Below are 14,720 nucleotides of genomic sequence, written 5' to 3'. Positions count from 1 at the left end.
AGTTCACATAGTCTTTGAAGGAAGTTGAGCAGCCTAGTGGTTAAGGTGTTCGATTTTGACTCGATTTCTTTAATGGGTACAGTGTGTTAAGCCTATTTTTAGTGACCCTTGCAATGCTTTCACTGGAGTATTGTTAAAAGCTGTTTAAAACCAAGTTCACTGCATGGTCTTTGTGATATATTTACTTGAAACTTGCATTTAAACTTTTTAGCTTTAGATGTATATGTTTTACATCTGCATTGACCGTTAATAGTCATTAGCTTTAAGACTTTCAACATATTCAACAGTTGAGGCTCCATAATCACCTTGAAAAAGCTTTCCTAGAACATTCTGCATGTCATTTGGTATGAAAATTTCAGATTGACTTCAGATTTCCATTTCGTTTTTTCAAAACTTTTGAAAATTCAACACTCTTGTGTGAAAGATTCAGGATCAGATTAACAAGGAGATTGTAGGGCTGCATAACAGCTTTACCTACACAGCAGGATGAGCATTGAGAGACATGCCTCAACTGGCCATACAAGATTGTTGAGTTTTGAAAATACAAAGTTGAAATCAAGTTAATCTGCGATAGCATGACAGAAGATAAGGATATGTTCCCTTATTTATTTTCATCAGTATTGTGTAGACCTTTTGGTTCAAGCTTGTGGAATTATTTAACTAAAATCTTTTTGAGCGGATGTTTAAGTTTCAAAGGTTCTCTTAATCCATGTGTACATACAAGATTTAAGATGTTTTTTGAGCAAACTGTGTCCAGAAGTACCATCTAGAAACAGCAACAATATTCTGTAAACAACATACAGGAGATACATAAAAAAATCAGTAGCAAATGCCAGTTATAGCGTGTCATTTCACAGCAGTGATGTCGGTTTCATCCCTGCTGTCAACGCCTTCACTCACACACAGAAGATGCTGTAAACAAACTATATTTGTACAGACAGGCAATCCAATCTTTCTGTGTACATGTCAACTATTGCTGGCGGCAATGTATTTCACATGGCTGTTTGCCAAAATGTAATTGAGTCATGAGATGTTTTAAATATTATATTTCTCATGAGATTCTATTTTGGTAGATAGTTTCAACAGAAATTCCAAATACACTGGAAAATATTTGACAACATATATATTAAGTACAATATTTTAAATGTGGAATGGTAACTTTTAAAATGTTTTGTCAGTGTTTTGTAACATGGCCTTGATCTGAATTATTGAATGGACATTTCTTCACATGAGGATATACTTGACTTGCTTATAGCACTTTGACCAGTATGCTTAATGAAGATTGCTATATTCAGTGTCAAGTTTCACGCCCAGGTCTTAGGTGCACTATTATCCCTGTGCCTACTTGTTTGTTCTGACTTAAGGGTTAGCCTGCCTGATAAATGAAATATACAACATGTGATAATTGAATGTACAAGTTTGTCATGTCAGTTTCCCATGTCAATATTGACAAGTCCATCCAGTGCATTCGATGACATACAATACAGATTTATTGATCATATTTATGATTATAATTACAAGCGATAAGCCGCAGAGTGGCCATTGTCCTAAATGTGTCCCTTTCACCTGCAGTGACCCAACTTGACCATTCATCTGGACCCACCGCTCACAAATCAATTTCACTGCAACTTAAGACCTTTGGTAAATACAGAATTTACATGAAGGCCAAGGGGTAAATACGAGCGCCACATGTATGTCAGTTTAGCCTTGTGCGCTATGCATCCAATGTTAGGAATCATATAAACTTGGCATCTCTATCTTGACAATGTTGCAAGGTTGTACAAGACAGGACCTCACTATGCGAAGACAGCTAGCATCTCAGAAACAGTGTTAGCATATGGTCAGTGTGGCTATTGTATTGCTGGACTTGGTCACTTCTAAAGAGAGGCTGTGAGTTGGGGTAATGGCAGTGTTATCTTTGAGGAACAAGACTAGTTGTCTTCATGCTGTTGTTGTCTCCTGGGGATTGTAAACAGAGCTGACAGAGGCGGAGAACGTGTTGTATCAGCTGAAAAAGATAAAGTGCTGGTTGTACATAAGTGTTGTATTTATGGGCGACCCAGACTGACAGGAGATAGCTGTCGGACAGGACACGGTTGACAAAGGGATGGACAGTATTTAGCGACCTTCAGAACATATTACAAGGGCCTCCACTGATGATTTTGCATCTTACGATTTTACATGTTAATACTCAATGTATGAGATTCAAATGGATAATTTAAAAACTGCAAATAATTACTCTATTACAAATTATATTTATCTTTTTCATGCTCTCATATATCTAAAGAGGTGTATATTTTGCATTTTGAAAGGGGGACAAGACATTTTTTATGTGATAAGCTCCTGAGAGTATACACAAGGAAAGGGTTGGTCTTTAGCATAAGCTGTTTGAGTGGTTGCTTTGTGTGCTAGTGATCCCGTGCCTGATTCTGTGAGTGTGGGTTTGAATCATAGATAGCAGTCAACCCAAAAAGGTACATGAATCTATATTTAACTGAGAAATTGATTCTTGAATCCAAAATAAGGTTGGAACTGATAGGAGTTCACAAACAGCTATCCAGTCTGCACTTGGCAATAACATAAGTCAGGTGGAAAAGTCGTTTTAAATTGCTATGTTTTTGTTCTTGTTTCGGCACAGTGAGCCTTCTAGAAAGTCCCTTCAGAAACGTCTTGAATGATGAAACATGCCAAAGTCATGTAAACAAGGGAAATAACTCTAAGTTCCTCTCACTGTCTCTAACAAGATTTGAATTTTCTTCAAACAGAATAACGACACAATCTACTGTAATGTGGCACAACTATGTTCATGCTATCACTCATGTGTTCAAGCTGTTAATCATTCTTTTTGCCTTTCTCAGACTATTACTTAGACATTATTTTATTGAACTTCATTACTGGTGGAAATAGCTTGCAACAATGTGCAGTCACTGTCATGTCAAAATTCAGCATTCAGTTACGGCTAGTTCAAAACATTTCCTACAATATTCTTTTTGGGGACATTTTGACAGATTCTGATTTGAGAAGTTTATTTTCTTTATCATGTCATTTTCCTGCCATGGCTTTATCAAGAGTATGGGTTACATGACTGCTACTGAATACTCACAGAAAATAAAATCCAAACCATTATTCACAGAAAATAACTAATATCTCTACAATTATTTTTGGGTAGGACGTTTCAGACAGGAAGTGCACAGCGTTGAATGTCAGCTGTCAAAATCGTTTTTACTCAACCTGGTAATTTGACATTATGTTTCAATATATTTTTTACTTTCATAGCTGAAACACAAAGCAAGTTTCAGTGACATTATTGTTCAATAATGAGAACAAAGTGGTTACATGACTGTACTTTAAAGCCCAGTAATTCTCAGCCATGCTTCATCGAAGTGACAGATCGTCTTCACTGTTGCAGTGGATGGGTTTATGACTATCATGAATTATGAATCAAATTATCATTGAACTGACGTGATGCCCAACCAAGTGGAATAACCTCTCTCTAAGATCATTGTTATGGGAGGACCTCACAAATTCCATGGATTTCTGAGGCACAATTATGGTATGGAGGTGATGTGACTTTCAGTTTTGGAGCAAAGAATGTAGTCATGTTTAAAAAAAATTTGAAAAAAAACTGTTACCTTGATCTATGGTGGGTGTGGCTGACAGCAGAGAAGTGTACAAGCAGTGCTGTATGTGTTTACTGTTTGTAAGACGTTTCTTCACAGGTATGTCAATTTTAATGTAGCTTGCTTTTACATCTAAAAACTAATTAAGAAGCAAAAAATTATTCGACTTTTTCATGTACACTTGACGCTGTCACGACTGTATCTAAATTGCTATGCAGCATTTGAAATCTTTCTGTTGGTTGGAGATATTTCACACCGATTTCAGCCATGTTACACAGCACCTGCTACAAACATGTGTACACTGCACTTAGCGACATGTGGATTTCAAGCTATGCTATTTGATGATGTCGATAATAAGGGGTTGTTTGATATCAGCTACAATGGCAATATCCTTGAACTTGAAGTCAGTTGAAGTCATCAGTATACACAGTTTATTCAAAGGTGTGTAAGTTATATTCAACTTGGTATTACATTTCCAGGATCCATTGCTCTTGCACATTGTCCGGAACTTGCTCTGTTGTTGCTATTTTGATACATGTACGATCAATTCCCATGATGTACATTATGTTGGTGGTTTATTGATTGTAATGCACTGATTGGTTGCGTTGTGTTACATTGTGTCTTGAGGCATAATAAAACAGCCTACATTTTGTCTCGAGATATAAAACAAGACTGTGATGGGTAGTGTCTCTGTTTAGCTTTGCTGTAGTAGATAACATGGTTTCTATGGCGTGATCATGAAATCAACATGAAAAGTCAGTTGATGTGAACCTGAATCTACATGAAATGTACAATGTCAACAGGATATTCATGACTATCGATCAGTGTTTATGGCATATTATCTAGTTTAAATCCACTAACAGACATTTCATCAGGGAAAATATGCAAGAATAAGGTTTAGAATTGTCATCAAGAACCTTTATGATCATGAAGATCATTTATTGTTGTCATCTATCGATAATACTGGGTTATGCTTCAAGCTTATTATCCTCTGTTCATTTTTTAGGTGGGATGTAGATTGTACACATCTTTGAATTGTCAAATTGATCTCTGGGTGTTAAGCAATTCAAATCTGTGTAATATTAGTTTGCTCAGGCACAGGTGGCCCAATGTTTTTATGCGTCACTGTTCTAAGAAATCTTACATAGCTGTCTAAGCTTTTTGTTCAATGTCGGTTCATAAGTTCGCCAAGATTATAGGACCACCTTGATGGTGTATTGGGTAGAGCGTCTTCCTGAGAGAGGTCGCAGGTTCAATCCCTGACCGTGTCTTACCAGAAGACGTTAAAGTATTGTATTTGTTGGTCCCTGCCTAGCGCTTGGCATTAATGAGTAAAACAAGGACTGGTTGGCTCGGAGTCCGTATAATGTGTCTGAGTGGGCTCATCAAGCTGGTACTACAAAACCAAGTTATCCCTAGGCTAGTACAAGCAGCCATACATATATACACATGCATGCATGTCATCATATGAGCAAAATATTCTCCCTGTTTACCTCGTCTCCATGAGATTATATTCCCAAACTTGTATCGCTGTGGAGTTTTCTCAAACGTCAACTGCAATAAAATAACTAGAATACTGTACAAGCAGTGCTAAATCCAACTGAGATTAGCTGCCAGCTTTGAGGTCTATATTCAATGACCTATGTTTTACAAAACTTGATTTCAGACATTACCTGCTTTCTTCCCATAGTTAAGTCAGTAATGTCAGATACTGATGCCTGATGTCATTTTCTGAATCTATTGTAATTCTCAGAATTAATATCTTGCACAGTATTCATGTTTCTTCTTATCTTTCAGCCATGCAGTAAAACATAAAGATGGCTGCCCAGAGTCATTCAGGCTCAGAACCTTGTCTCCATGACGATGACCTCTCAAGCCACCCAAGCCAGGATGACATATACAGTCCCCTGTCCAACTATTCCACATATTCGCATGAGGTCAAGTACATCTTTGAACCAATCCCAGATGACAGTGGAGAATCTGACTACACCATCATACCACCCAGGAACAAGTCGGCATCGCAACAGCAACTCATGACGCAGTCCATGTCGCATCTGTCACAGCACTCAACACCGCGGACATTATCATCACAGCAGCGCACGTCATCGTCATCACAGTTGTATCGTAGGACGTACAGCACGTCTTCCTGCCATTCTGATCATTCCAATAAAGAAAACAGTGCCCCATTGGACGCCAGCCATTCCGTGTACCCATACCCTTACAACCTTGAAGATGTTCGGAGAAAAACTTGGTCCCCCCTAGCTCTCAAGTACAGCATCGCTAGCGGGATGCAATCCATGCGTAGTTCCCATAGCAACTCAAATTTAGAAGTTGATATGCAGTTGGACAATATTTACGAAGACTGCGACCGAGGACCCCCGAAACTTGCACCACTAAGTGGAGTGTTTCATTCACCACTGGTGAGTAAGCTCTCTTTTGTTTCGCATTTAGAGTAGTCTCCCTTTATTATGGCCATGTGTTTTATGTGTGTGGAAATTGAGAATATTGAATTATCTCCAACCATGAGTAGAAATTTTTCAGTTTGATCATTATCCCTGCTGCTCTTCTATTCATTAATTGCAGTATGCAGCAGTGACATTGTAAAGTTTATGTTTTAGCAATGATATAGGCAGATTCAGAGGGTGGGTACAGGGGTGCACAACAACCCCTTTGTCCGGAAAGTTTATTAAATAAAAAAAGGAGTTGCACAACTCCCAACTCACCACTCCCCACCCTCCTTTCTCAAACAGCGGTATCCACTCCTGAATGACATCACATGGATACTCACAGGTGGACTGACAACTTGAATCTTCTTCACAGTTCACTTGCAAAAATCACTTGACTTGCTAACAGACTGATAACATCAAGTTATCATTGCGAACAAGTGAAATTTTGTGACACTATCCTTTTCATAAAAGATCCTCATAAAAGTTTCCTCAGGCATAAGATAAGGATTTATGTGATGATACATCAATCATTTTTGTCTATTTCTGGGTTAAATAATGTTGTGTTGAAAGAAGACTTGTATCAGAACATGATTGTTATTCAAACATTGATAATAGGCTTAGAAAGTAATCACAGGTGGCCTATTGGTGCACTGGTCCAGGAACTGGCTGTCTATGCTCGACACACGTGGCTTGTTGTATACAGAATTGTTTATTTGCTTGACTTGTCGCCATCTCTTTGTAAATTGGCATTTATATCTGTGAGCCAGCTCCATTAGTGCCAGGATTAAGTGTTTGTTGTTGAGGTAGTGCCAGGGCTGGGTGTGATTTGTCCGCTGAGATCCTATATTGACTCCATATTTGTATAGAAGGATATGCCTGTGTTGCATTGTTCAAGTTTTCTTGTTTAATGTAGATGTAAATGTTTCAGATATTTTGTGTGATGGAATTCTTTTGATAGGATGTTCGTTTAATGTGGATAGGGGATCTTTCATATTTGAATAATCTTGACTGATATTTGTTGTGAGATAGGTAAGATGTTAAGGTTAGAATTTGATAGGAAGATTAAGAGAATCTTTGATCTTTGTAAATGTAGATGGTTGACAAGGCTACAAGTTTGAACAAGTTCTGCCTATTTTATAATCAAATGTGAAGATGACCAATGTAAAGGTGTAACATTACATCTGGTTTGTGATATGATGCATGTCGTGAAAATATGGGTGCCATACCCCTGCCTGAAATGTATTCTATTTATCAGGATTATTGCCTTAAGCATGAAACCAGAGATGCCGGCAATGTCTTCTTCTCATCTGTATTTCTTATCTGTTGCTTAGTTTCTACATTCAGATATTGGGCAAGTGAATATTTTTGTGGGCGAGTATCTTTCAGGTATGGCTAGTCTGACTGGCTAGCAAAATTTGGATACTGTTTTGGACACTGGATGGGGATCATCGTAACAATAAGATCTGTTTGTTGAGAGGGGTCTTGGTTAGACGTCATTGTCTGCACAAAAAACCTACAGGCTTGGGTTCTTCAGATCTGGCCTTGCTCCATACTCCTGTCAGTTAACTGTGATGTGAAACCAAATTATGTTTTTGGTGAACATTGAAAAACTTTACGAACATTCTGTTATTTCCATATGATGTCTTTAGTGCATTGTTGTATATATATACATTACCAGAGATTTTTTGTTGGCTGGAATGAGTCACCGTGAGGGTAGATAGGGGGTGTCACATGTACCAGTCATAGGAGAGTTAACTCCCTTCAACTATTTCTTCACTAAGATTGAGATTATATGACTGCTTCTTTCATTTCAAACATGTTCTTGTCAGTGCACTGTGATCCTGACAACAATTTGTTGGAATGTAAACAAATTATATTACTGTTACAAATAAATAATACATTATACTGTATCACAGTTCTTAAGTAATATTTCAGTATTTATGCTTGAAATAAAGTTTCAGAATATTTATATCAAGGCATGCAAGATTATGACTGTATCATAGCTGTCTGAATGACTGTATCATAGCTGTCTGTACAGTAATCAGTCTGGTGTTTGACAAAGTGGTTGTCAGTATGAGAACAAATATACACTATCAGTGTGCACTAATCCACATTCAAACTGTCACTCACTGGAACCAACTGATACCAATTTCAATAACCACTACATCAAACATGACTTACTGAGGATCTGTTCAGCTCCAGAATCGCCATGGTGATACATAACTAAGATATTTCAATAAAAAATTAATTGTTTTGTACTGATGCCTATCACCCAATGTAAGCACATATCACCTCAGTGAAATGTATCAATATGACTAGACACATGTATTAGATTTAATCACCCTTCAGGTAGATGTTCATTGCACTGGCTGTATCTGAAATCGATAGCTAATTGCTGTCAGAGCTGATGTAACATCATACCTGTGTTCTATTATACTCTTAAATCTGGCCTTCTCATCCTTTACCAGAGACTGATGGTTGTGTGTTGTGTGTACATAGCAGCAGTAATGCTATTGATTACTCTTGTTAGTTTCATGAGGGTCACATGACGCTTTACGTTATCTTGTCTTTGACATCTCGTTTTGATATTGGCTTGGCTAGTGGTATAACTATGAGATTGGTACAAGGGCTTGAGGGCATGGGTGTCTTCACTGTCCTTGGATAACAGTATAAAAAATGTTGCAGATGTTGATCTCAGTAGGTCACTGTGTTTCATATCAAGCATCGATATAGAAAGTGTTTATAAAAGTCTTTGCTGAAATATTGCATCATAATAAATTAAAGAAGTCATCATCCGTAAAAGTACCTTGCTTTTACAAATACTGAACAGCAAAGAAATGCAACTGTTTCTTTGTCAGGTTTTAAATAGAAGACGCAAACATTGAACGGTTACTTTTATGAGATTTCATTTTCTTGAAACTTGCATCCCTTTTGCTGTTCAGTATATCCAGTGTTCGCTGTAGGTTTTGCACGAATACATGCAGAAAAAAAATTATAAATATGCAGTCATGATCTTTTACGTGAGAAATTTTCATCAAAATCCTGAATCATGTTAAAATGTATTGTTTGTCTATGTGTTGCAGTTTTAAGGTACTTTTTAAAATTACGTAGATCAGAATATTTTTTGTGTGGTTCTGTGATTTTTTGTACTTGAAAAATGCAGGTTTCTGCGTTAACGCAAACACTGATATCAAATTTGTTGCCTTTCTAATCTAACCTGTTTCAGTGATTTATTGGCATTGCACTTCCAACTTTAAAGATTTAGAGCAATATCAAAGTATGAATTTTTGTCATCAAAGAATTTTTTATGGCCAAGTTGATGACTACAACTGTACAAAAAGAGGAGAAGAAAAGTTTTTACTGATAGATAACTTTTTGAGTTGAAAGGTGACAAAAAGAACTTCTTGAATCATGAGAAAAGCAATGAAAATATGAATGAATGAAAATTCAAGAGAATTTATTTTGAAACTTTGCATCACCCATATGCTTGATGTAAGTCATTCATCTTGACGTGTAAGTTATTCCTTTGAACTTAAATAAAAGAAAGATGATCTTTATCCAGTTTCCACAAAACAGGTGCTTTTTCAAGTCAGTGTCAAGACCCCACTGTGGAATTATTTCAGATATGTATCCCTCCTCATTCATGCTGCTCGGTGTTGCTTGTACATATCTCAATCGACTCTGAAATCTATATCACTGTCTAGGCAATATAAACTAACAGCAGGAAATACCAAGGGGTTATCAAGGGTAGGGTGGAAGGGAAAGCTGCTTGTTTTGTTCACCTATGTCTGGCACTTATAGCACGTCTATGTCAATTTGCAATTTACGACATTTGTGTCTGGCAGACTGAAGGGACGACATAGGGATGGTTTGAAATGTGTACCGGTTAATAGCACAGTCTGAGACCGGGTGTCATCGTAATTGCACATTATGACAGCTCACTAGTGGTATAACGACAGGGTTTGTGAGCGATTTCATCGCTGATCGTCTCGTATATATCACATTAGACTCGTACATCTCTTTCAGGTTATGAAATGTGTAATTTTCAGGCTGATGATGCCAGATTTATCACCGGATGTCAGTAAGTGTGAGAACGCTGACATCTAGTATGTGATTTTCATACATACGGCAGATGCTGAATGAAAAATTAAAAAATGTATTTGTTTTTTCAAACACTTGTAGATTTGCAAATTAAATACAGTGTTTGATGAATATTTTGTTAATGCATGCCTTGTCAAAAGGCCAGTCTGTAAACCGGATCTCTAGGTGTTTTTTTTAAAACAAATGGCTGTTGGTTATTGATTCCAAACAGCAGCTCTTTATCATGAATGGTTATGGAGAAACTTAAGCTGCATGATCACGTAGTCACATAATGATTACTGCTACCCAGATTCTGTTTCACATGCTCGTATAGTTCTGTATTAATACCACAAGCTGTTACCCTTCTGGGTTTGCCTAGGTGAAAACAGCTGGTTTAGTAATATCACTCAAATTTCAGCCATGAAGTTTAAATGTTTTGAGTAGAGTGAGCTTGATATCTTTCCTGAGTCTAAGTCTGCAAAATACAGCCATAGCAAGTGGGAAAATATTGATGTTTCAACAAACAAGGGTGAATGAGTGAGTTTTGTTTTGCACAGCAAAATTGTGATGGGGGACACCAGAAATGAAATTCACAAATTGTGTCCATGTGGGGAATCAAACCCAGGTCATTAAGCATGACAAGTGAACACTTTAACCACTAGGCTACACCACCACGCCCAACTAACAAGAGATCGACAGCGTAAGTGTGTATTGCTCTCAAAGCAATAAAGCAAATGTTCAACCTGTAGATTCAAACTAGCATTTTAAAGAAGTCCCATACTATGTAAAATTACATAACCAAATACTTATGAAAAATGGCAGCATGATAGATTCATTGATAGACCAGAAAATTATATTTTGAAAAGTGTTGTAGATTTGCATGAGATTTGACATTTACTTTGGTTGGGTCTGCATGGAAAAAAATCTTATGGCTGTTTAAAAGTTTTGGCAACTCTGCATATCACTGTCTATTTGTTTTGCTAGTTATTTATGTTCTTTTCAAAGTCAGCTCTTTTCAGCAAATGTGAAACTCCCAATTTCTATGATTCTTGAAAACAGATCCAGTTTTTGTCTTCAGAAAAATAACTTTAACATACCCTATTTAAATAAGTAAAGTCTGCAGTAGCCATGGCAACAGGGGTCAATCCCATGACCTTCATAGGATTGCATCCAGGTCTCAAACATGCTCAGGATTCTCAGTCTGTTTTTGTACCTAGGTCACATGACCTACATCAAAGGCTCTATGTAGACCCTGCAACGATCTTTGAAGTGCGCACTCCCTACATCCTTGACATGTGCAGTGCTTGTGGTGGGGTTTAGTGCGATGTCAGGTACAGTGGCAGAGCTACAATGTAGGGATCAAGGCTACACATGTCTATCTGTCCTTCTTGAAGAAGGAACAGGAAGACAAGTGAAATTTTCCTAACTGAAATTCTGTTAAAAATGTTTTGAAATAATATTTTAAATATGTTACGAAAAAAAGTTAGAATCTCTTCATATTTGTGAAATTGATGATGCTAGTCTTATCTAAATATTTGTTGTCTTCTACAAAAGTTTTCAATTTTCTTTGTTTAACTGTGCACTCAGCAGTATATTTTGAGTGGAAGAGTAAATCTTCATCTTTCAAACTAGTGGTTGTTTACTAATAAAAGTGGTGATAAACATACTCCATCAAAACAGTGAGCATTTACTACAAGGACCGTCCGTTTGCTTACAGTACTGAAACTTTAACCTTGTGCTAAATATCTGAGTGTCTAAGGCATATTACCCATTTGATAATGTAAGAAATTTTAACTGTTTAATATTATTATGTCATACAAATATAGAGCATGTTCTTTTTGTCCTGCTTCAAAGTTAGCAGCCATTTAATATCACTCGATAAGATTTTAATTTAAAAATGCCAGGCTTGTTCTAGTGACGGTAGGACTAGACGGTTGCATACATTTCTTTGTAACTCCAGATCCCAAACAAATAAGACAATCCAAGGCTACAATTAATAACACATATGATATGATATCAAACTCAGTATATACATCTACCTGAGAGATATCGTCCTCATCATGCCCCTCAGGTCTCAATCCTCATAACAGACAACCACAGACCGTGACTAAATATGTTTCTTGAACACTGGAAAAGAGAATTTCCTCTATAGCTTTGCCAGTGAGAGGATGAATGTTTGGTTTATCTATGTGATGTATGCATTAGATTTTTCTGATAAGTCGTCTTGAACAGAGATAAGGATTCAGAAACAAAATCCATTTCATTTATCAAAATTCAGATCTATATCTATACAGATTAATTTCCATTAAATTCTGATCTGGTTCTTCTTTATTTCATGAGAGAAATCTTTTATTGGGAATTAAGATCGGTCTTTTCGTGGTCAAAGTCAGACAAAATCTCCTTATCGTGCTTTGAAGGGGTCATTGTAACTTAGTTCTACGTGAGTGAGTCCTCAAACAATGACGCAGGCATGTTGACTGCCTAGGGGCATATCTATCAGGACCCATGTTGTATATTGCACCGAAATCTACGACACAATTGCCGGAGCTAATTGCCCTTCAAATGTGCCACTTATTTGTCGTTGTGTGACCTTTAGCAAGTGGTTGCTAGCTTATGGTTGGAGACAGAGGATTTTATACTTCTGAGTGATTGTTACTTAGTTGTCAGTAAATAATCATACAATATTAGGGCTTATTATTAGTATTAATGAAATATTTGTATGGGATTATAAAATGTAAATAAAATGAAATTTATTGAAGACGTGCATGTTAATTTAGGAAATCTCATCGTGTGCAGCCATGCAAGGAAACAATTAGTTGTGTCATTACATCAAAAAAAATATTGAGTATTGTTTAAATTTAAAAAAAGTGATATTTAAGCTTAAAATTTTATTTCACATCATTCTCTGATATTTGTTATGTTTAAATTTTATTGTTTTTGTTCTTAAAAGCCTTTATTACACAGAACCCATGTTCAGTGTAATCCCAGCCTGTGCCTCACATTCAATAACTGTACAATACATTCAATAACTGTACATAGGGCCCATGTTCACATGTCCACGCCTAGATGCCTAGATCAGTGCTCATGCTGTTGATCACTGGATTTATTTTAAACCATGGCCATATAGCGGGAATATTGTGGAGTGCTGTGTTAAACAATGCACGGACAAAACATCTCCACAAAGGTGGCACAGTGGATGGGGCTGTTACTCATCACATACAACTCCAGGTCCAACCTCAGCAAACCCACGTGTCATGATAAACTGGATTTATTGTAGCCAAATGTATTAGGGGAAACCAAATGTTCCGTCAAAGTTCATGTTGAGTATTGATAATCAAAATATTCTTGAAAACTAGGTTTAATTTAATTACAGAAAGAAAGATAAAATTCAATCTCTTTTCAAAAGCACTGAGACATCACCCAGAGGAAGCATGTCATTCACAATGTCTTTACATCTAACAGACAATGTAGATCATGGTATTCAACAAATTTTGAAATATTAACAAGAAGATGTTTATTAAATATTTCAAGGTTTAGTTTGTGACTTTCTAGAGAAAATATTGATGTGATATTACTAAAGATAATTAAATCCTCCTTAAATGCAACAGTTTTCATATTCTTTCCAAAACCAGTAAGAGGTCAACCAGGCGATGCATGTCATGGCAAACATCTCTACATCAAACAGTTAACCAGTGTTGACAAAATATGGATATAATAAAATACAAACTCTGGGATAATATTTTCTTCATACAACCATTTTGTTATACTATGCGGTACAACATACGTCTGAATCTTCTTCATTTCCTTATGGTATAGAAATATAAGTTTACTTTTCACATAACTTGTCTGTATAAACACCTGCATTGAAAATAAGCATTCAGTTCTCGACTTATATAAATTTGCTTGTCGCTGGAGCCTGATGGTGATACATGCTTGCAGCAGTTTGGTGAAGTTTTGTAGCATTCATGTATACTCTGAGTAAATATTATTAGATTATATTTTTGAATGTATTTGGAGTAGTAGAGTTTGTTTGTGACCCTGTCAATATTTTTTTAACCCATATGGTGTTAGATAATGTTTAATTTGTTTAAGCGTTTTATAATGAAGGGGGAAGTGTTCTTGTGAAGTATGAATTATTTGAATGTTTGAATGTTGTTTATGAATTTCTTACATTAGTTAAGTATTTATTTTATAAAGTTTTTATATGTAATTTCACAAATACAGTTCAAACATGCATTTTATATTTGTGTTTTAACACATTCTCCACAGTTACACTTATTTACTTTGTAAAATACATTTTATGTACAATTTTATCCATGTGTATTTCAATTTTAGATTTTTGTATGTTAATATGTTTTCATTATTTTATTATCTTGTAAACGGTTTAGCTATCTAATCAGCTTGATTGATTTTCTTGAGTAGAAATTGATTAATAACAGCATTATAATTCATTCTTAATCTCATTAAAAGCATGTCATGTATATTTCCGTTGTAGATTTCACGTCTAATCCTTTATTTACATATAACAAGTAAGATACCGATACTCATTGTCAGCAAGCACATGCTAGACTCC

General features: G+C 36.2%; 1 protein-coding gene across 2 annotated transcripts in view; it reads left to right on the top strand.

Annotated features, from left to right (window-relative positions):
- The window catches only part of LOC137265184 (leucine zipper putative tumor suppressor 2 homolog), a 76,710-nt gene that overhangs the window by 38,164 nt on the left and 23,826 nt on the right, over positions 1–14,720 (top strand). For both annotated transcript variants that reach the window (XM_067800524.1, XM_067800523.1), the window contains exon 2: positions 5,418–6,040. In XM_067800524.1, coding sequence (XP_067656625.1) covers positions 5,438–6,040 — 603 coding nt within the window. In that variant the 5' untranslated portion in view covers positions 5,418–5,437. The remainder of the gene's footprint in view (positions 1–5,417; positions 6,041–14,720) is intronic.

This window comes from Haliotis asinina, chromosome 15, assembly GCF_037392515.1.
Source record: "Haliotis asinina isolate JCU_RB_2024 chromosome 15, JCU_Hal_asi_v2, whole genome shotgun sequence".
Lineage (NCBI taxonomy): Eukaryota > Metazoa > Mollusca > Gastropoda > Lepetellida > Haliotidae > Haliotis > Haliotis asinina.
The sequence above is the reverse complement of the archived record's forward strand: the minus strand, read 5'-3'. Positions and strand labels throughout refer to the sequence as shown.